Source organism: Vitis vinifera, chromosome 5 (assembly GCF_030704535.1).
Source record: "Vitis vinifera cultivar Pinot Noir 40024 chromosome 5, ASM3070453v1".
Lineage (NCBI taxonomy): Eukaryota > Viridiplantae > Streptophyta > Magnoliopsida > Vitales > Vitaceae > Vitis > Vitis vinifera.
Genome location: NC_081809.1, coordinates 9475443 through 9503203, shown reverse-complemented (window position 1 = coordinate 9503203; position 27761 = coordinate 9475443). Strand labels below are relative to the sequence as shown.

General features: G+C 34.8%; 2 protein-coding genes across 3 annotated transcripts; one reads left to right on the top strand and one right to left on the bottom strand.

The window, feature by feature from the left end:
* Window positions 1-64: 64 nt before the first annotated feature.
* On the bottom strand, window positions 65-17018 carry LOC100249408 (pre-mRNA-processing factor 19). 2 transcript variants are annotated; one of them, XM_002285416.4, is made up of 18 exons: window positions 16799-17018; window positions 16598-16683; window positions 15696-15767; window positions 15488-15550; window positions 14721-14807; window positions 10104-10251; window positions 9903-10024; window positions 9677-9793; window positions 7579-7674; window positions 7434-7493; window positions 2920-2994; window positions 2011-2115; window positions 1812-1928; window positions 1651-1728; window positions 1476-1572; window positions 886-937; window positions 740-810; window positions 65-596 (listed from the first exon to the last, which is right to left on the bottom strand). In XM_002285416.4, exons 1-18 carry the CDS (start codon window positions 16809-16811, stop codon window positions 481-483), a joined length of 1575 nt encoding a protein of 524 aa, XP_002285452.1. In that variant the 5' UTR covers window positions 16812-17018; the 3' UTR covers window positions 65-480. The 2 variants fall into 2 exon arrangements, with proteins under 2 accessions (XP_002285452.1, XP_059592915.1); XM_059736932.1 differs by having other exon boundaries at window positions 65-810.
* A 9601-nt stretch (window positions 17019-26619) lies between these two features.
* LOC100853493 (uncharacterized) lies at window positions 26620-27318 on the top strand. Its single transcript, XM_010651886.1, has one exon. It carries the CDS (start codon window positions 26620-26622, stop codon window positions 27316-27318), a length of 699 nt encoding a protein of 232 aa, XP_010650188.1.
* The last annotated feature ends 443 nt before the right edge of the window (window positions 27319-27761 follow it).

Below are 27761 nucleotides of genomic sequence, written 5' to 3'. Positions count from 1 at the left end.
TAAACTAGACGCGATCAAAGCAAGAATTCAATAACATTACTCCAAATTAGGTCCTACAACACTATCTCACAATCTGAATATTCATATTGGGCTCAGTGGTTATGGTTTACCACAACCATAAAATATCTCATTGTAAATACTAACGCATTCAAAAAAAAAAAAGAGAAAAAAAAACGATTCTCTTCATTCTAATTTTTCAATGACAAGGTAACAGAAACAGGTAATTGATAGTTCAGGCGCCATAGCTCGCTGGGCCCAGGGATGTTTGCTGCAGAATTCTTAGGATACACCGGCTCTAGTCTCTCGTTAAAACTCTCTTTTATCATTTTGGAATTAGAGCATCCAGTCAAACACCAAATGATTAAATGTGATAAAGCTCAAAATTCCACCATTACTTAAAGCCTGTAAAATACACTGACCCAGCGACTGCAGGAAATACTGAGAGGGTTGTTTTCGGAATAAGGTTGATCTGAAGGTGTTTTATGACTCCATCGGACCATCATCCCCTGGGAGGCCAAATATGCGGAGGTTCCGATCCATTGATCCTACTGCCAAGTATTTTGCATCTGGACCAAATTTTACACAAGTTGCCTTGCCTGCATGCAGGACCAGAAGTCATCCATCAAGGAAACTGTAACTAAAACTGAAGATCGTAATGGAAGAATGATAGGACAGCAAGATAAATGTGACATGATTGCAAGATAAATGTGACACATGATTGCAAGATAAGAGGCAAAACCTGTGCCAGACAAATCAGGGAATGTTTTGATACAGTTCCACTCCGATTTTACATTGGCAACTTGGTAAACTCTGCAAAACCAGAAGCCTTAATACCAATTTCAATTAACCATAAGGAATTCTTCTAAAATTTCATTAAAAACCAACCTTATATCTGAGCCTGCAATTGCAAGATAATTTCCGCTATGGTCAAATTCAACTGCAAGAACCAAAGAACAGCTTTCATTAAATGTTTCTTTATGAATTGGCTTATAGTGCTATAAATATGAAATAGAAAATTTTCTTTACAAGGATGATAGATGAAGAAATAGAAAAATTTCCACTCCTTTCATCCACTGATATAAATATCATATATCGACACAATCATAGTCATTTGAACAAACAGGAGAAGAAAGAACAGTACTAGGTAAAAAACCCAACAGTCTTCAAAACTAGACTCTGGGTCATCTTACATAATCATTTTTCCCAATGCAGTTCTATGTGGTCATATCCACCATTAGATTTTCAAATTCATGGTTATAAGGTATCACCATATGCTTTATTTAGGGATACCTATCTACATTATCCCACCATGGGACTATTTTGACATTAAACATGACAAAGCTGCTGAGACACTCCCCATAAGTCAAGATTCCAAATTTCCAACTAGTTTAAACTTTTCCCCCTTAATCAGAAGTTTAATACAGCTTAATCTCTTCGTAAGGTTTAAAAACTCGGTGAATAAACTGAATACATACCAGAGTTTGTTGCTGTATTTGAATCATATGGTGTAAAGGTCCGGAAATTCCTCAATTTTCGTAGATCCCACAGCTTAACACCATCATGAGCTGCAGTCTAAAAACATCAAGCATAAAAAATCAGAAATGTATGTCACTTCCTCACATATACACTTCTAATTAGGAAAACACATACCGCAAGGAAGTAACCATTTTCTGAGAAAGATATAGCAGTTACAGCCCCAACGTGCCCGTCAAATCTTGCCACATTTGCCTGCAAATTAACAAAAGAAAGAGAAATAAGTGAATAAAGAATTCTAACAACCCAGGTTAAACTTGCAAGACATAATTTATTACCTGACTTTTTACATCCCAAATTTTAACAAGAGCCTCAGAGGTACCCGTTCCAAGGATTAGACCATCAGGATGAAAGGCTGCAGATGTATAGCCCTCAGATCCTGAAGCATCTGCCACCTGTAGAAAAGGAGAAAAGAAAAATCAGAATAATGACAATATGAAGCTATTGAGGGAAGGAATGTGTGAAATTGAGAGAAACCTGTGTCAGACATAAACCAGATGAAAGATCATAAAAGCACCATGTATTATCCAGAGAAGCAGTCACAAAGTAGTTATTTGTGGCATGGACCGTGACAGCTTGCACCTGACAAGAGTTGATAAATATGTCATTCTTGAATTATGTTGAAGGTGCTTAAAACAGAATACCATAAGAACCAGTACAATATAGAGCTAGATACAGACAACCAAACGCATGTACTATTCATTTGCCATTTGCTTAAGCATGTCGTGAAATAACATGAGCACTTAAGTGCCCTAGCTGGACATGGCCAATAGACTAGTGATCAACTTGATTATTCATGTTTTTCTTTGTTTTCCTGATAGGCATTGATTATACATATTTTTTTATGTGATTACAACTAGAGTCACTCAAGAAAGAGCTATTTCCAATGAAATATCTATTTAGTAATGTAACAAGCTATTGAATGATACAGATGTAAACAATCATATAAATTTCTCGCCATCTAGATTTCTCAAGTGGGACTTGTTACCTAATGCATCCCAATCCTCTATATTTAGCATTCACTACAACAAACAGTTCTTAGAAAAAGCTGCATTCACCTCAAACAAGATTTAGTCTCAAGCATTAAGGGTTCACTAGAAACAGCTGAACTGCTGTGAAGGCAAGTCCCTCTAACTCAATTTGAAAAAATGACAAGTATGATACCAAATTAGTAGGTAATATTGTTTTCTTTCTTGAATTACTTCTTGTTAAATCTGTTGTGTATATATGCTTGAATTTGCCAAAACAGAATCAAATTTTGAAATCATTTCCATACAACAAAATAATAGCAAGAGGAAACCCAGAAAAGTCAAAAAGCAAGCATATTACTGTGGAATTCAAGTAGTAACAGAATTGGGGCCAATGAGACCAGGAAAATTGATATACCTCTGCAGTATGATCCTTCAAGATGTGCCGGCAATTATAGTTCTCATTATCAGACCCTTGCCACACACGAACAGTCTGTAAACAAAGAATAAATAAATCAAATAATGAGATGCAAACTAAACCTGTATACGAAATATATAATACTCCATAGAATACATGGAAATTAAGTTGTATGGAGACATCAGTAAACATTAAAAATCAAAGCACAATGGGCCAAGAGTATTCTTCAGAGCAAAACAAATGGAAGAACAAATCAAACCAAGTTGTACAAGGTTACATCCTAAAAAAAAGGCCCATAATATAATCATGGGTGATGAAATTCAGCAAAGCAGATAAACAGAAATGTAGTCTTAGAAAACAATAACAAGAAACCCAAATTGTATTATTAGGAAAGGCTACCAAGAAGATTCCCTAGTATGAGCTTTAATAAGCTCACTTCAGGTCCTTCATTTTGGCATCAATCTTGAGGGCACAAACCATGTCATTATTGTGGGAATGGCATGCAAGTCTAATGCAGCAAGGGGACTGGTTGTATCTATTGCCAGGGCAGCTAATGGGGTTGGGAGCCCCATCTTGAGGGCTTTGTTTAAGTTTATTGTCTTATAGGGACCAGTTGACCTTGAGAAGTCCAGAGAGGAAGAGGTTGTGAAAGCCTTACCTGCTACTGGGTAGATAAACCCATTGTGGGACGGCTTTTCTTTAGCATTTTTGGCAACACAATCGAATTATCAAAAGACGGACATGCTGAATTTTCCAAGGCAATTTTATTATGTAGGGCATTTTAGACCTTTCCTAATAAATTAAGAGAGTGGTGGATGAGTGGTTTTAGATTCTCATAGTGCTTTCATACAACATTGGCAAATTCTTGCTGCACTTCTCATTGCTAATGAAGCCATAAATTTCAGGCTGAAGAGTTCTAAGGTGGGGTTCATGTGTGATTTGCATATGTAAAAAGGTTTTGATAATGGAGAGTTGCATTTTTTATTTGATTAGGATGGTTTTGGATGAAACTGCCTTGATCAAATCAACTTGTACATTTCAACTACCGGATCTCTTATCCTAGTCAGTGGTGAAGTTTTCTCCATGGTTCTACAGGTTTGAGGCACGGGGATTGCTTTCTCCTCATCTGTGTTAGTCACAGTTTCTCCAAGTACCATTCTAGTTATAGTGGTGGAAGGGACCATTTTCAAGGTTCAAAGGTCCCCAAAAGGGTAGACCTTGGAGCTGAAATTTCATTTCTTGTTCATTGATGATAATCTATTTTCTGTGGGGCAAGTGGTATTCAGTCATTATAGTTTAGTTGCTCTCTTCTTTGTCTTGAAGCTACATTAAAGTCGCAGGTTAATTTGTCAGAAAGTGAGATTATCCTTGTGCAATGGGATATAACGAAAGGTCACCATTGTTGCTTAGATCTTCATATCGAGGACTTTCATCAGCAATCTCATTTAAACCCTGAGCTGTTTGGTATTGAGTAATGAACTAGTTTGAGAAATATTGGGCCTCGTTGAAACAACTAGTTCAAGGGATATAGAATCACTCTTACAGAGAATACCCAGTCAACCTCTTCTCTATTTCATCTCTACTTTTGTGATTCCAACTACGCTTCCACTGAGCTTCTAAGAGAGGAGATGTGTGGTAAACTCTCCTGTTTGCTTAAGGGGTTTCCTATGTGCCTCTCCAAAAAGGAGTGCAGTTTGAACATTAGAAACTTTATGGTTATAAACAAAGATACTTTGGGAAAGAAATTCTGGAGGTCTATGGAGTTCAATATAGCCTGTGGAGAAAAGTTGTGTTGGATAAATTTAGGGAGTTAAGGGGAGGATAAGATCAAGGGGAAACCAGTGGTAGGACAGAGTGTGTATGGAAATCCCTTTTTCAGATGGGATTCTTTCTTTGGCTTTATTAGTTTTACTATGGACTATGGTCACATGGTCAATCTCCAACATCAAGTGATGTGGGTAGGTGAACTTGCAACTCCAATATCCATCCCTCCAAGCCTTATTTGCTATGGAAGCATTGGTTAAGTTTACTGCTGTGAGGAGGGTGATTTTGGCCATAGTACTCCAAAGTTTTGTAAGGAGTTTTCATGTTTAGGAATTGGGGTGTTGCAAGCTTCTTGTCCTGTATTTACAAGTCTATAGAGAGGACACATGTTTTTGCATCATGTCAAAGAAAGGTTTCCAGGTACCTATCAAAAAAATAAATAAAATAAAAACAAGAAAGGTTTCTAGGTTATCATTTTCTATGTGATGATTTCAGTCAGGTCCTCCTAGGAGTTTCCCTGGTTCCGTTTGTGCCAAGGTGCGTGAACTTCTTCATGCAAGAAGTGGTTTAAGAAAAGATTCACACCTTTGAGGCAGAAGAATCAGAGTTCATCTCATTGGTGTTTTTTATGCAAAAACGGGTAAAGAGTTAAAAGGATCTTATTTTGCTCCAGTCTGGAGTGGAGCAACTCTCTCGTCTAGCACACTTTTTTTTCTTTTTTTATGTTTCTCAAGCATTATCATGGCTAACATCAAGGGCTCATCCCAGTCTAGATAAGTAATTTTGCAGGAAATTAAGAAGGAAAGTTTAGAAAACTACTCCCCTTTTGTCGCTTTTGGTATTCTGGAACGAAAGGAGAAGAATCTTCAAAAGTGAAGAGCTTTGTATCGTGAAGACAAAAAATGTGTGCCTGAAGATAAAAAATGTGCCTTAAATTGGTATTTATAGTCTTCAGATTCTTTGGAGAAGGAAAGGTATCTCTTCTTAGTTTTGAGGATAGCATGCTGAGGATGCAGCAGAGATTCTTTTGCTGTCCTTGCTCTTTATTTCTTTTTTCATAGCCAAATAATTTTCATTAATAAAGCACCTAACAAGAGAGGCACAGGATAGGAACTACACGAACCACCATGAAAAAAAAAAAAATTCCAGGCAAACCCATCGTTAAGCCATCCACAAAATCCATCATACAAGTTACATTAGCTTCCCCCAAGGCACTAGAGCCCATGAGAACAGCTTTCTAGGGTAAATTTCTTTCCCTGCTGCCTCTATTGCTCTGCCTCTTCAAAAATTTATCTATTTCTTTCTTCCCAGAGTGCAACATAAACAAAGAGGAGGCACTTCCTAGCTTCCTTGTAACTCTTGCCCAAAAATCCAGCAGCCATCTAAGCAACAAATCCTTAACCAAATGGCAAAGCACGCAAGACATCTTAAACAAAGAAAATTAACTTCCAAAACCCAGAAACCCAACCATAGTGAACCAGAATGCAATTGGTGGATCCCTCCCTTCATTTGCAAAGACAACATCAGTTAACTGTTATCCAGCCTATTGACCTCCCAAATAAAGAAACTCAACTTAAGGGTACGTTTGGTATTGTGAAAACAGAAATGAAACTAGAGATGAATCACAATACCATTTTAAAGAGAAATCAAAATACAAACAAGAGTTAGATTTTATTATTATTGTCATCCTAATAAGTTGTCCAAATGTATGCATGTTAAATGGAATGGATTTCCTATTTCAGCATTCCAAATATGCTGTGAAAGGAATATTGTATCTCCAAATTTCCTTAGCAAGGGAAGATGTCACTTTATCAACAACTAAGCTGCAAGAAAGACAGCATCCATTCCAACTCCAAATCAAAGAAGTCCCTCCAAACCAAGACTCTCCCAACTACTCCAATCCCATTCCTGAGTTCCCAATAATCACCCACCCAAGCATTTTTTTCTAGTGACCAGATTAACAAAAGAATGGTAACTTGTCTTTCAAAGAATTTTCTCCAGACCAAACATCCCAGTCAAATCTAGCCAATTGATCATCAGCCACAGCCGCAAACCTTCTAGCTAAAAAAATCCTCACATCCCTTTCTAATTGTGTTCGAAAAGCTCCAACCATAAGGATCAGGCTTTGCCCTGCATGAAGAATCAACTCTGTATGAATCACCAGAACCCATCCAAATGACCCAAATGCCCTGAATGGGTGAAAACAGAACCCAAGCCACAAAGGACAAATGACCTGTTCTGTTTCATGGTCAATCAATTAGTGCAGGCCATTTCAACCAAAAGGAAAAGGAACTGATGGCTATATGGTACAATTTCAATGTGTCAACTTTTCATTTCACCAGTTTCAGCATATAAAAAAAATCAAAAGTTGCATTTAAAATTATAAAAGATGACAGTTTGAGTTCACTGCAAAAGAAATCTTAATGTATTATGGGCTGATTTTAAATATTAAGTAAAACAATGGTTTTAAACCTTGGGATGGCGTGAAAAAAAAAATGGTGGATATGGGAATCACTGCCCCAAAATTAAGTTGGTATGGCCTATACCAGCTTGAGTAGCAAAATCAGTTTGAACCTCTCCAATTTCTTGTATTAAATAAAATAGCACATGACAAGCCATCAATTCCATCTAGTAAACATGTACTTCTAGCAATGGGAAGAAAAAAAAATCCAAAAATAAAGCATTAATTCAGTACAGGTAAAATTTTTGTGGCTATGCAAGTTGAGGCTAATAAAATCATAACAGCAAACCTTATCCGCTGAGGCAGTTAAAAATAGGTCATCCTGAGTAACAAATTTCACACTGGTAACCTAACAAGAAAAAAACGTTTAATCAGCCAAGACATTACAATTAGAAGACAGAACTAAAGCGATTCAACCAGATAAACCATAAAACCTTCTTCGAGTGGCCACTAAGCGTGGATAAGATTTGTCCTGATTGTCGGTCAAACAGTACAGCATTTGCATCAACCCCCCCAGTTGCAATGATATCCTGGTAACCAGGAATAAAACAAAAGCTGAATGAATTTGTGGAACTGAAGATTGAACAAAATTATTGTATGATTTGGCATATCCAAATGCAACAGAAGGCAATTTGAAACTTAAAGACCACCAATCAACTGCAGATGTAATATTTCAACTAAATGAATGCATGAAGCGAGTTTTATTAAACTAAGCATACATACATACATATATATATAGATGGATAGATAGATTATCCAAATGCAACAGATGGCAATTTGAAACTTAAAGACCACCAATCAACTGCAGATGTAATATTTCAACTAAATGAATGCATGAAGCGAGTATTATTAAACTAAGCATACATACATACATACATACATACACATATATATAAATGGATAGATAGATTATCCAAATGCAACAGAAGGCAATTTGAAACTTAAAGACCACCAATCAACTGCAGATGTAATATTTCAACTAAATGAATGCATGAAGCGAGTTTTATTAAACTAAGCATACATACATACATACATATATATATAGATGGATAGATAGATTATCCAAATGCAACAGAAGGCAATTTGAAACTTAAAGACCACCAATCAACTGCAGATGTAATATTTCAACTAAATGAATGCATGAAGCGAGTATTATTAAACTAAGCATACATACATACATACATACATACACATATATATAAATGGATAGATAGATTATCCAAATGCAACAGAAGGCAATTTGAAACTTAAAGACCACCAATCAACTGCAGATGTAATATTTCAACTAAATGAATGCATGAAGCGAGTATTATTAAACTAAGCATACATACATACATATATATATAGATGGATAGATAGATTATCCAAATGCAACAGAAGGCAATTTGAAACTTAAAGACCACCAATCAACTGCAGATGTAATATTTCAACTAAATGAATGCATGAGGCGAGTTTTATTAAACTAAGCATACATACATACATACATACATATATATATAAATGGATAGATAGATTATCCAAATGCAACAGAAGGCAATTTGAAACTTAAAGACCACCAATCAACTGCAGATGTAATATTTCAACTAAATGAATGCATGAGGTGCGTTTTATTAAACTAAGCATACATACATACATACATACATATATATATAGATAGATAGATAGATAGATAGATAGATAGATTGGACAGATCACAAAAGCAATGAAAAAAGAGTGACATGAACCTCTTAGCTTTATGAAAAGACCAAATTCTTTGATAAATAAACAAGATTCATCAGACTAATGATGTGCACCTCATGTACAACTTATACTTTGAGAATTAAATTTCTCTTTTATTTGAATGTTTCTGAGGGTGGGTTTTGAAGATAGGGTCATAGAAGAACCAACTTTAACTAAAAGTTGCAAGCTTAAATAGGATCATCAATGTCATCTAAAATTACATTTTGCATGTCTAGCACTGAAAGCCACATTTACTCTGTCAATAGATTACATGTTTAGCACCAAAAGTTGTGTCTATATATTGCATGTCTACTGAAAGCCACACTTATCGTGTCTATGAGCTGGACATTCCCCTCTACATTAATGATTGTTAAGTAGCATGTAATGGAAGATCACGGGTTCAATTACGTTGCCAACATAGTTTGTCAAGTTTATGCCAGAAATATAAAGGAATAATGTCCAAGTTTATCTATGTGAAAGAGAAACAGTGGCCACAAGAATGAGGGCATAAGGCGCAAGTGACACAATGACAATGTCCCACTTCATGTAGATTTTGGCTTATCACTATCAGAACATAATTCTTAAACAGCATCAGGATATTGGTGCACCTTGGCAGTGTCAAAGAGCAGCACCTGCCTAAATCTACAGATTTTCGAAGTTCCCAATAGTCATTCAATCCAATTTCTAAAACAACAATTAAACACTGCAAACTAGCACACCAGATAATGCAAAACCATTTAACTATAGACTAACATCATAGGAATGAAGATATAAATTCTCAAAATACAGTTTAAATTATAATGCATGTCATACCTTGGAGTAATAGATATCAGCAGATAAAATGCCTGGTTTGTTAGTTTTGTGGAGAGGATAGCTAGAGAGCTGAGTATACCTCTCCACAGCATCAATAGGAGCCAATGATGTAGGTATCTGAAAAGAGAATGTGAAAATCAATATTTAAAAAATAGCCTTTCTAAATCTTAATTAAAATCTGAGATTAAACCAAATATGAGTAATTGTACATCATGGCAAACAATACCTGTCGCTTCTTCCGCTGCTGTGAAAGTGCCGCATTACAGTCTGTAAGTTCTGTAATGATACTAGCAGAAATTCCAGGACGGAGTTTCTTGCCATTAGGACCCAACTCCTCATCCTCCGCAGCTATCATTACAACAATATGCAAACGATAAATAAGTTGAAAGAAATTAAAAGATAATCAACCTAGGAGTAAAGCAAGAACCTCTTTTCCCGTTGCTAAGAGCAGAAGCATTTACTGCAGTTGCTGTTGACATTGACATGGGTATCTGTCTTTCTGATTGAGCAAGTAGAGACCTTGCTTCATCCCTTTCTTTTTTTAGTCTTGCAATTACACGACAAGCAGCATCATGCTGTGATATGTATCATAGTTTGCAACCAAAATTCACTTTGTTATGTTGGTCCCAAAAAAAATGGAACTTTTGTTTTTTGATCTGATAGTTTAAAAGAAAAGAATGTAGAAATGAAGACAAATGAATAAGAATAAACAAATGTAATAAAAATTGCACAGCATCTAAAACTCAACACCCATTTTTTACCAGACTCCTGAATAGCACAGTATGAGACCAAAGGATAGCTTATGCAAAAAGTAAGGCAAAAAAACAACAGCATGTTGAAATTATTCCAAACAAACATTCAATGAATAAGAAAATCAATTATAGAACTTGAAGAGGTAATAATACAGAGCCCTGAGTCCTAGCTTCCCAACAAAATCCAGAGCATACCACAATAATACACGCCTCATTCGCAAAATTGCTATTAGCAGTCAACTAAGGATTGATAAAATAGGAGTCACCTTCTAGCAGAAGTGAAATTAACATTTCATGTGAAACATTTCAGTTTCATGCCATAATAAAAAACAGTGCAAAAAAAAAGAAGATTATTGCTTGAGGACAATAGAAGTTTCATTTCAGATTATAATTTAATGTAAAAGTGAGTGTTTGTGAATAGATCCTGAGCTCAATATTGTGGATATTTTCTCACACATACCATGCAGGTAGAGAGTTCTTATCAATTAAGCTCTAGACAGTGCCTCAAACATCTGTAAGAGGAGGCTAGCAGCCATTACTGGCAAACCAAAAATGGAAATTATAACCAATTAGTCAGTAAACACCAGGGCTGATCATAAAAAAATTAACATAATAATGCTTAAAAGAGTTTGGAATGAGTTTTATTTATCAAAAAAAAAAGCATAATAATACTTAAAAAAAGTTTTAAGTATTCAAAAGTTAAAGAACACAAATACATGCATAAAAAAACATCAAAAGTGGATTTAAGTGGTTTCCATCAATGCAATGTAATTGAATAGTCACGCCATAGGCATAGTCAATCTTTTTATGTGTATATGGACATATGCAACAACATTAGATGTGCATGCACAACACTTTACCCTAACAATGGTTAATGGACCAAGACTGCTTATTATATGCACAAGCACACATGCATTACATGAACACACAGCTGCATTCACACATATGCAGATGCATGGACATCTATACGAACACTTTCCCTATCGAAAGACACAGTAAAAAAAAAATTGCTTATTTTCTTGTCAGACTACACACTCCCACATGCACCAGATCCATCCATGCCTAAATACAGACCCATCCTTGTCAATGGCTAAAGTTATAAATATGAATGTTCTCCGTAAGTTGGGAAGAAACATGCATGTCATGTATTTGCATAGTGAGAACCACAACTTTGTAAGAAATTGCTTCACTATTCCATAGCTTATGATATACTAATGCCCAAGGATGCATGGACAACTGTACGAACACTTTCCCTATCAAAAGACACAGTAAAAAAAAAAAAATTGCTTATTTTCTTGTCAGACTACACACTCCCACATGCACCAGATCCATCCATGCCTAAATACAGACCCATCCTTGTCAATGGCTGAAGTTATAAATATGAATGTTCTCCGTAAGTTGGGAAGAAACATGCATGTCATGTATTTGCATAGTGAGAACCACAACTTTGTAAAAAATTGCTTCACTATTCCATAGCTTATGATATACTAATGCCCAAGGATGCATGCAAACTGCTAACAGGATGATAAGTTCCAACAAGACAATCAAAACAGTGGTTGCTTCCTGCAGGTGAGTACAGACACACTTGCATTAAAATAAAAAACATAGAGAGTATGAAACATTCATGCCACATCACAGCTCGTCAAATCCAGAATTGGTTGAGTTGTTGTCAATATGTCTAAACATCTCCATGTAAAAGCAAGAATCTGATCCTGTTTAGATTGGCTTCTAAGAAGCCAAGATTTCTTTTTGAAGCTCAATAAAAGCTACTATAGATTGTTAAAGAGGTGTTATTTAGTTGGAGGGGCCCTTTTGTGGGGAAAAAGAGGAAAAAGATTTGGAACTCCATCCCGTTGTGTATTTTTTGGACGGTATGAAAGGAAAGAAAAGATTAACTTTTAGGGAGGGCTCTTTAGCTATACAAAAACTGAAAAATTCTTTTGTATGTAATTTGTGGAGTTGGGCTAGGGTGTATATGGGAGAGGAGTCCTCTTCGCTTTTAGGCTTTTTGGAATGGCTTGCGGTTCCTTAAGGGCTGGTGAGGCTGATTGTTCATGTGTTTTTTGTTCTTAGGCTGCTATGTATACTACCTGTATGCTTTGTGGCTTTTCGCCCTTTAATATATTTGTGCTCATTTATTAAAAATAAATAAAAGCTACTATAGATTGTAACTATTTGGGCAATTTTGTTAATAGAGCTTCTTGCTTAAAAAAGAGCATAATATGGAAGTCAAGAAAATGTTCCTACTCACAGAAACTCTTTTTTTTAAAAAAAAAAAAAAAAACTTGTTTCATTTTTAATGATACTTTTACAATAACAATATTACCCCTTTAAAATTACAGTTTTGGTTTCAACTTCTAACTAAAGTTAAAGATAAAGAGTCATTTCATATGAGGCCTCCCTTTCCAACTCCACAAGTCAATGTTAGGTAGCAAGATTTATAAAATTCAATACACAACTATTTTTTTGGAATAAGGGTCTCAGGGTATATAATGATCAATGTAAACAAGAATTAATTTATATAATAGTTAAAATCTCATAATTAAAAAATGAGGGAGATGGAGAGAGCATGACATAATTACTCACCTTCTTAGAGATAAAAGCAGTAGCATAAATCCAGACTTCACAATTCTTCCTTAGACCAGACTTTTTACATAAAAAAGCTTCACTTTGGTTACTTTTGAAAACTTAATTCATTACAATTCAAATTGAAAGGACTATGAGCCTGCATATGGGACTATGGCTTAAAAAAAGAGTCAAAGTGGGAATTTTAGTTAGCAGTTATTTCTTTTTTGCAAAATTCTATGCCCTTTAGAAGACCACTATTAGCATCCAAGGGCCATTATGTTCCATCCAAGGTTTAAAATGTCGCGAAATATCAGTGATATTTCACCGAAATCTCACGTGTTGAAGGGTGCCAACACAATAACTAATGGGGATATTTCGATTTCCGGATATTTCGGAATTTTTCATCATTTAACACCAATTTTCTCCTCTTTATCAGTGATTTTCTGATATTTCACCACTTTCGGCAAAAAAATCGCTGATTTTCTCAACACCACATCTCATTTAAAAATTTTAAGGCAACGCAAATTTGGGATTACAGAGCCCAAGCCAGGGCAGCCCAGCCCAAGTAACACGTGACAGTAGTTTGAAGTGTTGTTTATTAAGTGCACACTTTTTTTTCTTTAAGTCTTCAATGTGGGATTGCTTGGCAAAGAGAAGAAAAAACATTCAAATACAATCCCCGACATGTGAGAGGATCAAACCTGGTCCTCTGGTGTGAGACATGATTCCCTTTAACATTGGGCCAAATCTGCTACATATTCATTAACACATATACAATATAATATATATATATATATATATATATATATGTATATATATTAGAACATGTCTTTATGTGTATATTATAAATTAACTAAAATAAAATTATTGCAAATAATTAATTTTAATTATTTTAATATATATTTTGTAAAATAAATAAATATAAGATAAATATAAATTTTTAAATAAAATTATCAATATTTTAAATTAAAAAATAGTTATACATATATAATAATATCTTTTATATCCTTCAACATATTCAAATTAAATATATTATAAAATTTAATATTAATGTGTTTTCAAATCCTATATATTATCATAGATGTCACAAAATATATTATAGATATATTATTTTTAAATATGTATATTATTTCTTATTTTATCATTTTTTGGAATTTTCCTCAACATTTTTATAAATTTTGATCAATTTTTGGTCACTGATATTTTTTGTCAATGTTTCCATTAATATTTCCCAATATATCCATCAAATCCAACTACCAATATATCAGTAAAAACCGATATTTTCATCCTTGGACTTCCATCCACCAACATATTCCGGACTGAAGGATACGGGAAACACTGTTTTGTCATTTCATATCCCAAATAGAAAGAGGGATAAATGGTCAAATTACACTATATAACATTCCCATGGATCCAAAGAAGAATAGATTTTATGATCGTGCGTCACACTAGCCACTTAGAACAGGGACTAATGTGTTATTGGCCAGAACAATGTTTTTAGAACAGGGATTCAAGTTATCAATCAGATTAACCACTTCAAAATTCATACCAAAATGGAATAGTATAGTGCCAAAGTCAACAACAAAAAAAAAAAAAAAATGTTGTCAAAGAAATAGAATATACTTTGTTCAACATAAACTAATGGTATAGATGTTTTGTCCACAAGAAGCAAACCAGAACCATAAATTCAAACTTCAGTGGGCATAGAAGCTAGTTTCTAATACCTGGTACAAAGCATGACTTAGCTCCTGCCTAGCAGTATGCAGTTGTTGCTCCAACGCAAAATTGGATAGCATCAAGCCATCCCATTCCTATTATTTGAAAAAGAAAAAAAAAAGGCCTTAAATATTAAAATGAGAGAATCTTTAAAATTAACAATGAAGTGCAATCTAATGCCATAACTAACAACATTGGCAGACAATAGGAACAAATTGATAAACAGTATATGATAAGGATTTAGATTCATGTCCGAAATTAATTCAAAGAAAAGCATACATAGCTCAATGCAAAGCAACTTCCTTCAAAAATCTTGTATCCAAGAAAGCAAATTCATATAAATGAAGAAACACCTAAAACAGGAAAACTTGGACTACAAATTATAACAGTAACGCAGGATCACAATAATGAACATGAGATTCCAGGTCACCCTTCTTTTTGTCACTAATAAGAGAGGTATCAACATTCATCATGTCTGATCCATGGTATACAAAGAGCACTGATATAACATCAACAATAACCATGATTTTCCAGCTCAATAGTGATCATAGTCAGATAAGGACTAAGTGAAAGTAAAAGAAATTCATGGTTAAATACAATCTGCATGTTGCAAAGGGAACAATAATAAGACTTAATGCATGTCTTCTTGTCATGCAATGTTGAAAACAATAAAAATGTATTTGATAATAAAAAATTTTAGGCTGACAAATTTTTCTATAGCATATCAAAGTATTGAATAAAAGAAAACTTGTGATAGAAGTAAAAGAAAACATACAATCTGGAACATTCCAAGCATCCCAGGTATGCTAGCAGCCTGTACAGGTCTGGGCTTCACTATCTGCATTACAAGCCAATGAGAGTAAACATCAACATAGTTTTAGCATTAACAATAATAAAACCAGAAAATTCAATGATAAAATCTGAAACAATATAAAAGCATAACCAAAGAAACAACAGAAAAAAAACATCAATATAAAGCATACCTTTCCTGTTTGTATTGGAACAATATCGTCCATAGTTAGTGGCTCCCCTGTAATTGGACATTTTCCATAATCCTATACAAAGAATGGAAAACGGCATAGTTTTCTATCAAATGGAACATTGAAATATGAACCATAGCAATGAATATAAATTAAATCCTACCTATAAAAAAATGAATATAAATTAAATCCTTCATTTGGTTTCCAAGAAAACTGATAGAAAGCATCTATAAACCACAGAAAATATCAACCCCCTCTTCAGCTTCTGAGAAAAGCTGGGGGAAAATAAAAGTGAAATTCCAGGGTCTTTTGTTTTAGGTTGTTTTGGTTCCTAAAAAATTGAAAAAACTCTCCTACAGATTCAGGTGGTCTGAGGTCTTCGTCTGCTCAAGTAACAACAATGAAAAATCTAAGATTTTATTTAAGTTTCAGTACATCTTCCTCCAGTCAAATTCCTCTGAAACCAAATAGAGCATCCCCAAAAAGGTATAGGAAGGGCAAAAAATAAGAACCATAGATTAATTGTTTCCTTGTAAATATTGAAAGTACAGGCACACATAGCTCAACTACATCAATATACTTTCTTTTCCGTCTTTTTCTCAGCCGCCGAACTGAGCTTCCCTCCACCTCCCACCCCACCCAACAGCCACAGCCCTCCGGTTGGTTACCCAGAAACCATGTGGTTAAAAGAAAACAGAAAAACAAAAAAAAAAAGGTAAATTCCAAATCCCACGTTTTCTGCCGTTAAGAAAATACAAATAAAAAGTCACCTAAGAACCCCAATAGTTATCAACTCAATAAAGTGATGTGAGGTCGCAAACAGGGCAAACCCTAGGGTTTAAAATTCTATCTGAGTAACCAAACAGTGCAAAACCCAAGAAGGAAGAGCAGAAAATGAAGAATACCGATATGTGTCTCTCGATCAAACGTTTCTCGAAGAGAAGCCCAGATTTCTTGGAAACAACCGGCTCTTCCGGCACCTCGCCGGACACTGTAAAGACAAGCAAAAAACAAGAAAATCACAGATCGAGAAATGACCTCCACACACACACACCATTCGAAATACACATAGAAATAAAGAGATAGAAAAAGAGAGAAAGAGTTACTGGAGCAGTTCATAGTGGCTGAGAAAGCTAGGGTTTCTCCGGAAGCTCTGCTGAAGAAGGGAGTGTAGGCAAGAAAAAGAACCAAATCACTGTGAATTTTGGATTTTAGATAGGGAAACTGGATGTTTTTGTAAATAAACTCATTCTCCAGGGCTGATGGTTAAATTTTTGGGGTTACCTGCCTAGGGTTGGACCGAGTTTGATTGGGCTGGATCGGAATGGGTTGAAAGACTAAAATGACCAAGCCCAAGCACACGTTCATATTGCTTTCTTTTGCATCAGTCTTTAGTGAGTCAGTGACTAGTTTGCTTTCTTAATTAAATTCATAAATATACCTTATTTTCTCTCTTCTAAAAATTGAAATTTGTGAAATTTTTTATTCTAATTTTTAAGGGTATTAAACCCTAAGTTGCATATTTCATTCTTTTAATTTTGGTGCTATTTAATCACACATTTTATTTATTTTTTATTTTTAGGAAATTATTTTATTTTCTTTTGGAAATATATGTGTGCTAGATGTAATTTTTCGTTTCTGATTTTAAAATATGATAATAATTTCTTTAAAATGTAAGATAGTAGGAAAAAAATCAAACTATTTCTTATTTATAAATTCTTTTGCTTTTAAGATTGAAAAATGAAGGTGCATCCAAACCACATAAGTTTCTTTAAGAAAATGACACAATCATCTATCAAAACATAGTTTCCATTTAACAAATTGGTAATTTTTATTTTTTTATAAAAAAAATTATGAAGCAGAATACCTACAAATTTGATTAAAAGATGAGTTATAATAATTTTCAAAACTAAAATTTATAACATTTTTAGGAAATTTTGACCACTAAATGATCGAATGAACAGTAATTTCATTTTCTTAATGTCACTTTATCCTTCTTTAATTTCATTTGACCCATAATCTTTAACAATGGGGCACAATGTAAAATTTTGGAAACTAGGGTGCATGCTTGTATAATTTTCAAAAATCTCTGGAAGTGTAAATATATTTTTTTCTTTTGTATCTAGGGATGATGATGGTAAGGGTTTGATAGAGGTCTCTATCATCTCAATTTTTGTACCATTTATGAAAACTTATTCTTGTCTCGATTCATTTAATTTTTTGGAAAAATTATGTTTTGGATACAATTAGACCAAAAAATTAGCCTTTAAGTCCAAAAAAACCTGTCAATTTAAGCTGAAAACCCAACAAAAATATGAAAATTGATAAAAATGATATAAAACTTCAATATTTTCTGAAATGCCCTTTATGAAAAAACAAAATCACAAAATTTAGGTTGAAAATCATATAGAAACTTTTTTTTAAAAATAAAAAATAAAATTTGAAAAACGTTTTTTTTAATAAAAGTATAAAAAAAACGTTTTTAGAATAAAATTGAAAAGGAAAAAAATATTTTTCTTTTAACAAAATCGAATTTCCCTTTTTAATAAATTGAGTTTTTTTTTTAATAAATTATTATTTTTAAATAAATATTTTTTTAGGATTTGAAATCATATTTTTTTAATAAATTTGAACTTTTTTTCTCTTAATTTTTTATAATTAATTTAAAATATTTTTTTAGGATAAAACAAGGATAACTTTAAAAAAATAAAATTGTAACGCTTTTCTAAGTAAATTTTAGAGTTTTTTTTAAACAAAAATTAATTTTTTTATAAATATTTTCTAATTCAAATAGAAATTGGTTTTTGCCAAAAAAAAAAAAAAAGATTAAAAGATATTTTGCAAATAAAATTTTCTTCTATTTAATCAAATAAAAAATTATGGTCTTTTCTATGTCATTGTCACATGTGCAATCAACCAGCTTTTTAAAAAAATTGATTTGTCATCTTCATAAATATTTTTGTCCCATAAAATTTCATATCATTCTGTCAATTATGTCACTTACATAAAATGAAGGTCAATTTCAAGGTCCAATTAGGTCAAAAGCATAATTCTCCCTATTTTATTTTTTATTTTGTTATAATTATATTAAAAATAAATATGTTTTTATAAATAACTAAACAAAAAGGATAAAATTTTATAACTTATTTTTTTGAAATAGATATTTCTTATTATTTTATATGTGTTACGAGAAAAAAATGAAAAAAAATAAATTAAATTTAGTTTAATCTAATTATATAAATAATTAAATAAGAACCCATCTTAAACCCGAAACTTTTATTAAAACAAAATCTTAAATTTGTTTTTAATCCATTTATCTTCATTCCGAATGGGGTAACCTGAGTACTCAAAAGAAATTAAATTTTTGGCAAAAGTATGGGACAGCGCCCTGCCTACACTAATTAGACCAGTGCAGTGCTTTGCATGCATGCCTCCTCTAAATGAGAGGCATCTCTACCTACATCAGGAAATTGAGAACAAGAGCCAGACACAAAGTGTATTTATAAAGTCCATGCATATCTTTCAATACGAAAAAGTGAGAAAAGACAAAAGCACTTCAAGAGCGTTCGATATCATTTATATTTGAAGTGTTTTTAGTAGAATCACCAAAGGTGCAACACTAAATACTGGCAACTGTTTCATATTGTAAGTAAATGCAACGAAAAGACATGAAAATAACTCTGTAGACATAAAAAAATTAGTGGATTAAATTACCACTAATTTAGTCTTCAAAATAAAGAACCAAAAAAAAATCCTCTTATGATAAGATTCTCTAATCTCCAACTATAAAAAGGATAATAATAATAATAAGAAAATTATTATTATTATTATTATTATTATTATTATTATTATTATTATTATCTTGTTGGTAAAACCTCCCGGAAAGGAAAATTTGCTAAAATCGAGAAACTAAATCCCTTGAATTAAGCAACTAAAATTCGGGAATTTGAAATTCAAATTCGCTACCTTCACCTATAAATAGAGGTGTCTTCTATTTACAAAGGGGAGGAAATTCAGAAAAAAAAAAAAAAAAATCTAGAAAGGAAAATCCTAAGGAAAAAATTCAAAGGTAACTTTGTACGGGAATAAAAAAAAAAAGGTTTTACAACAAAAGAAAGAGCTTCATCAAATCTCCCTGGAAATTTGGTAAGCGGCAAAAGAACTATTACACTCGTTCTTCGCCATTCAACAAGGTCATTCGGGAATAAGCCACTTGTGACCCTCGATTGATATTCGAAATCAAGAAAACGTCATTATCGTCTTCCAAAGTGTGATTAAGGCAAAAGAATTAGAGGGAAAATATTATTTTGGAAAGACTATTATTTTTTTTTGAGATTGTACCCATTATATTTTTAATTTCAAAAAATATTTTGTTCGCATTATTTTCCTATTTTGTTTTCTAATTTCACAGGACCAAAATTTACGAAATTTGTGCATACAAATTTTTGGCACGCTCGATGGGACATCTTTATCTCTCATCTCTTTTGTTAGAAGATTGATCTTTACTACATCAATGGCACCCAAAAGAACTCAAGTTGTGCATACAAGGGCAATGACAAGATCGTCATTGCACAATCGACACATGACACCGCTACGGGCCCCATGACTCGTAGCAAAGCAAAATCAACATCTTCAATTTCAACAAAACAAACAAGTGAGTCTGCTTGTTTTCTAAAATAAGTAAGAACACGTGATGAGCACCAACCACTCATCACCTTGGTCTCTCTGGGGGCAAAGAGCCATAGTCCTCGTAGTAGGGGAAAACTCCCTTCAACACTACAGGACTTTGGGGATAAATCTTCTTGCTCTATTATTGAACTCTAGCACCGGCTCACACTCAGGATCGCCAATTGAAATGTAAAATGAGGAAAACTACTCCAATCCTTTCGACTCTTTTACTTATCCTTTCTCGATGACTATGTCGATAATAGCAACCGGCACTACATCCGTAAAGAAACAATTAGTAGAGATGGCTTGCGCCATCGCCAAACTCACCAAGATGGTTGAGGAGAAGGGTATGCAGATAGCCTCTCTCATAAACAAGGTTGAGGCACAAGTACAAAATACGGGTAAGTCAAGTCAATGACTCAACCATCTTCCGAATGTTGCATCTTCTCTCAATGATACACCACATACATATAGGACAATGCAAGTTAAGAGACAAACGGCGGAATCTGCTCAGTGGTGTCATTATCTGTCCAACAACTTTAGGATATGATAACTAATACCATTAGAGCGCAATACGGTGGACCCTCACAGAGTACACTCATATACTCTAAACCTTACACTAAGAGGATTAATAACCTACGTATGCCTGTGGGTTATCAACCTCCAAAATTTCAATCATTTGACGAGAAAGGAAATCCAAAACAACATGTTGCCCATTTCGTTGAAACTTGTAACAATTCAGGTATAGATGGTGACTTATTAGTTAAACAATTCATCTGTTCTCTTTGAGGGAATGCTTTTGATTGGTACATAGACCTTGCACCTAAGTGTATCGATAGTTGGGACCAAATGGAACGTGAATTCCTCAACCGTTTCTATAGCACCCGACGAACTGTAAGTATGATGGAACTTACTAACACTAAGCAATGAAAAGACGAGCCGGTAGACTACATCAATCGTTGGCCTTCTTTAAGCCTTGACTGCAAAGATAGATTATCTAAGGTATCAGTTGTGGAGATGTGTATACAAGGAATGCATAGGGGTCTCCTATACATTTTCTAAGGGATACGACCTCATACCTTTGAAGAATTAGCTACCCGAGCACATGACATGGAGCTTAGCATAGCCAACCATGGTTCTAAGAAGGATCTTACCGTTGATCGGCAAATAGAGATAGACATGATGGAAAAAGGAGTGACAAGACCTCGAAGAAACCCATCAAAGAGTCAATGACGATAAATATGACTCCCATCAAGATCTCAGCAAGGGATAAAAAGAAATGAGTAAAATAGGCTAGACTAATCTAGGAAAATGAGAGGTGTCGATTCACTTTGAAGGAATTAGAGGAGAAAAAATATCATTTTCCTGACTCGGACGTGTCTAACATGTTGGAAGACTTGCTCCAGAAAAAGGTTATTAAGTTACCTGAGTGCAGGCATCCAGAAGAAATGGATCGTGTTAATGATCCTAACTACTGTCATTACCATCGAATTGTCAGTCATCATATGGAGAAATGTTTCGTTTTAAAAGATCTCATAATGAAACTTGCAAAGCAAGGAATAATTCATTTAGATTTGGATGAAGTAGTAGAGTCAAATCATGCTACAGTCACATTTGGGTCATTTGATCCTATTCCATTACATGTTTCGCCTAAGAAACTGGGGGCATGCACTGGTACTATTCAATGCAAGTCACTGAACCCAAAGCAAACACAAGTGTTGTGTCAGGATAGCTTTCTTCGTCTTTGCTCTAATAATAAATCAATGCCATATGACGAAGAGGGTTGGACATTGGTGACACGAATAAGACCTCACAAGAAGCAAGTGTCGCATTCATACCTTAACCTTCCTAGGAATGGACGACATGAGTGGAATACTCGTCAACATTTGAAGAAGAAAGAAAAAAGAATCCTGAGAGAAAATGAGCAATTGTACAAATAGACGACCTTTTGGTCCAGAAACCCATCACCCCTATCACCCTAGGGGAATAATTCCCCTTAGGGTTCTTTGATAAAAGAGTGACAATATCAATTCATATGGTGTCTTGCAATGAGACTTCAAAAGAAGAGGGGTTAAGTGAAGATGAGGAAAGCATTATTAGTGTTGAGTCAAGAAAAACTAAGGAATAAGAGGGGGTAGTAACAAGCTTACAATACCTACCCTCACTATTTAGTAGCCACGAAATGCTACAACTTCCTAATGAGATGTGAAATATGTTGATTCAAGTACTTAAGAATCCAACACTCTATGCCACCAAAATGAAGGGGGCAAAAGTACTCGAGGATGAAAGCCACAATTGTGCCAAATGTTGTGTAGTCATCACCTTTACCGATGAAGACCTTCAGTTAGAGTCAAAACCACATAATCGACATTTGTTTGTTACCAGGTACATACGAGAATAAAATATCACTCATATCTTAATTGATGGAGGGTCTGCAGTAAATATCATGCCCAAAACAACAATGAAACGACTCGAGATTACTACGAAAGAACTAACTCGCAGTCGCCTAATGATCCAGGGCTTTAATCAAGGAGGACAACAAGCTATTGGTATGATCCGCCTAAGGCTTGTTACAGGTGAATTGAGTTCAAACACATTGTTTTATGTAATTGATGCAAAAACATCTTACAACGTATTACTTGGGCGACCATGGCTTCATGAGAATGGGGCAATTCCTTCAACACTACACCAATGTTTCAAATTCTATAAAGGGGGGGTAAAGAAAGTAGAGACTGATGCTAAGCCATTTACAGAAGTTGAGTCTTATTTTGTTGACGCTAAATTTTACATTGAAAATGATGCTATGGAGGAAGTCCTTCCTGCGATCATTCCCTCAACTAGGAAGACTAAATTTGAGAGAAAAGTTTAGCAGTGTAAGTTGACATTAATAGAGGAAATTTCACAACCATTGATGACTCGAATTGAAGAAAAAGAGAAATCCTAAAAAAAAATCGACATTGGACTCAACGATTGTCACTATTTCCCCAGTTTTTAGGTATATCCTAAGATCTCGACGAAGTGAGGGTCAGCCACCTTTCATAGAAGACAAAAGTGAAGTACAACCTCGAATATTGGAAAATGGGGACCTTCAAGTCTTGAAAGAAGATGCAACCATTCCCCTTCCAAACTTATAACTTATCTCTAGGGATGAGACACAAAAATTCGTCAAATCCTCAAAAGATCAAACAAAGCAAGAATTCATTCATGGTAAAATAATAGATGAGGAGTTCAACCTTAAGGCTTACAAGTTATTAGCCAAGGCAGGGTATGACTTCACTCCGTCATCACGATAAGAAGAACTTAGCCTCGAGACTACAGGTGAAAAGATGCATGACCTTAACGAAACTTAAAAGAAGTTGAAACAACAAGAGTATGCAGTCAAACCTTCTCAGGCAGGTTTAGGGTTTGTACCTTTTGAGCCTATCAAAATTTTAGCTAAGACTAAGAAGACTAAGACAAGTACACAACATATCATTGTAGAAGACATGGAAGAGAGTAGTGGGTCAAATTTTCCACCTTGAATTTCAGTATTTGATCGGATTGAAGCTCCAATTACATGAGCTTCAGTGTTCACTAGGTTGAGCGATTTTAACCAAGTAGAACAGAATTTAGCACATATTCCACAAAGGTCAATACAACAAAGGATTGAGACTCTACCTCGAAAGTCATGGCAACGAAATCCCAATAAGAAACGGTGTATTGAACTAAAGGAGGATGCAAAGAAAAGAAGTTTAATCCCATCAAGAATGAAGCACTATTCAACTTGGGAAATTCGTACTAATGGTTCGTTAAAATTAAAATGACGTATCATTGTGATTACCAAACTGTCGGACAAGGGATGCACTAAAGATGTTGAAGGAATTTCGACGCACACTAGCTACCATATTACAGTGCAAGTTGACTCTAATTCAGAATTTTCAGAAGATGAACCAAGGGAAGCTCCTCAAGTATTTGAGGACTGGGGGCAAGCCACTGTAGATGAGTTAAAATAGCTCAATTTAGGAACAAATGAAAACCCAAGGCCAATCTATGTAAGTATGCTTCTAAGTCCTTCTGAAGAGAAAAGTTATTTTGAGTTGTTACTTGATTATAAAGATGTCTTTGCATGGTCGTACAAAGAAATGTCAGGTCTTGATCCAAAAGTTGAAGTACATCAACTCATGGTGAAGCATGGTGTTCGACTTATTAAGTAAGCCCAAAAACGATTTCAACCAGAACTTGTTTCGCAAATAGAAACCGAAATTGACAAATTGATTGAAGCTGGTTTCATTAAGGAGGTAAAGTACCTGACATGGATTTGCAAACATCGTTCCAGTTAAGAAAAAGAATGAACAAATCCGTGTTTGTGTGGATTTCAGAGATTTAAATAATGTTTGCCCAAAAGATGACTTCTCATTACCAATCATCGAGCTTATGGTTGATGCAACTACTGGTCATGAAGCTTTATCTTTCATGTATGGATCATCGAGGTATAATCAAATACGAATGGTGCCAATGGATGAAAAGCTTACTGCATTTCGTACCCTAAAGGGTATTTACTGTTACAAAGTGATATCTTTTGGACTAAAGAATGCAGGTGCAACATATCAACGTGCTATGCAGAATATCTTTGATGACATGCTCCATAAGAATGTCGAGTGCTATGTTGATGACCTGGTTGTAAAGTCTAGGAAGAGAGAAGACCACCTGCGAGATCTCCGTATGGTGTTTGACAGGTTAAGAATGTACTAGCTCAAGATGAACCCGCTTAAATGTGCTTTTGGTGTTACTTCTAGTAGGTTTCTAGGGTTTATTGATTCGACATCGAGACATTGAAAGTGGATCAATTTAAGATAATAGCCATTCGAGATATGCCAAAGCCGAGGAATCTTCAAGAACTTAGAAGTCTTTAAGGACGTCTTACTTTCATTCGACGGTTTATTTCAAACCTTGTGGGACAATGTCAATCCTTCAACCGACTTATGAAAAAAGATGTCTCATTTGTTTGGGACGAAGCTTATCATAATGCCTTTGAGAACATAAAAAAATATTCGGCTAATCCACCAATCTTAGGTGCTCCTATGGCAAGAAAGCCATTGATACTCTACATCGCCGCACAAGAATGCTCTCTTGGAGCATTACTTGCATAAGAAAATGAGGAGAACAAAGAAATAACATTGTATTACCTAAGTCAAACTCTAACGGGACCGGAACTAAATTACTCCCCAATAGAGAAAACTTGTCTTGCTTTAATCTTCTCGGCAAAGAAGCTAAGACATTACATGCAGGCATACACAGTATATGCTATCAAAGCAAGTTCTTTTAGGACGATTAGCAAGATGGGGGTTGTTGCTCACTGAGTATGAAATAATCTACATCCTTTAAAAGGCAATCAAAGGACAAGCACTTGGAGACTTCTTGGCAGATCATCCTATCCTTACAACATGGGAAATTTCAGATGACTTCCCTAATGAGGAGATCTTTTATGTTGACATTTTTCCTTCGTGGATGATGTTCTTCGATGGGTCAGCATGCTATGATGGAACAGGTGCATGTGTTGTATTTGTCTCACCACAAAGACAGATACTACCGTATTCATTTGTTCTTAGTGAGAGATGTTTCAACAACGTCGCTGAATACCAAGCCTTAATTATCGGTCTACAAATGGCGATTGAAATGAAAATCACAAGCTTAGAGATATGTGAGGATTCTAAGTTGGTAATCAATCAACTATTAGCTTGTATGAGGTTAAAAGTGATGACTTAGTTCTTTACTTCCACTATGCCACCCAATTGATGAAAAAGTTTGAGTGAATCTCTTTAGTTAATATCCCACAAAAAAAAAAAAACAAATGGAAAATGCTCTAGCTAATCTAGCTACAAGTTTGACACTGCTTAAGGATGAGAATGTACATGTCCCTTTTTACCATAAGTGGGTACTACTACCATTGCCAATATTACAACAAGAAGAAGTAAACGCTACATTAGTATTCACTATTGACAGCGAAGATTGGCGACAACCATTAATTGACTACTTAAAGCATGAGAAGTCACCTGATGAACTAAGACATCGAATAGAAATATGATGTCGAGCTCCACGCTTCATTTACTACAAAGAAACACTTTATCGACGCTCATTCGATGAAGCATTTTTTCGATGCCTAAGAGGAGAAGAGGCAAACCAAGCAATTGAAGAAGCTCATTCTGGGATCTGTGGGGCTCACCAGTCAAGGCCAAAGCTTTATTTTCGAATCAAAAGGATGGGATAATATTGGCCAACTATGGTTAAGGATTGTATGGAATATGCAAAGAAGTGTCAATCGTGTCAATTTCACTCAAATTTTATACACCAACTCCCTGAACCACTCCATCCTACGATTGCGTCATGGCCATTTCATGCATGGGGGCTTGACGTGGTCGAACCCATTACTCCTAAATTCTCTGCTGGGCATGCTTACATATTAGCAGTAATAGATTATTTTTCTAAATGGGCGGAAGTTGTGCCACTTAAAGAAGTGAAGAAAGAAAATGTAGTGAACTTCATTCGAAGTAATATTATTTATCGGTATGGGGTGCCAAGATACATAATCACTGACAATGGGAAACCCTTCTATAACAAATTGATAAGTAATCTCTATGAGAGGTTCGATTTCAAACAACACAATTCATCAATGTACAATGCACCGACCAATGGTCTCGTAAAGGCATTCAACAAGACCCTTTGCAACTTATTGAAGAAAATTGTTGATAAGTCAAAAAGGGATTGGCATGAACGAGTAGGAGAAGCACTTTGGGCATATCAAACAACATATCGAACACTTACACAAGCAACCCCTTATTCTCTCATTTATGGTGTAGAAGCTGTATTGTCCCTTGAGCATCAGATCCCTTCATTAAGGATTGCGATACATGGAGGACTAACTGATGAAGATAACGCCAAGTTATGTCTTCAAGAGTTAGAAACACTAGATGAAAAGTGACTTGAAGCCCAACAACGCTTAGAGTGTTATCAAGCACGTCTTTCAATAACTTTTAACAAAAAGGTTCGTCTTCAGTATTTTCAAATTGGTTATCTAGTTCTTGCCATTCGTAGACCCATCATCACCACACATAAGATTGGGATCAAATTTACATCAAAATGGGATGGACCTTATGTGGTGCAAGAAGTTTACAACAATGGTGCTTATAAGATCGTCATTGAAGACGAATTAAGAATTGGCCCTATCAATGGCAAATTCGTAAAGCATTATTATGCTTGAGTCATACTATGTCCTGGCCCGCATGAGCATAAACTGCGTATGGCGCACCAAAAAAAAAAAATCCGCTAAGTTGAAAATCTGAAAATGCGACTTAGGCAAAAGTTAAGGCATATGCTTGCAAGATTAAATTTTTCTTTTAGTCTTGGAAAAAGTTAGAGCGTTAA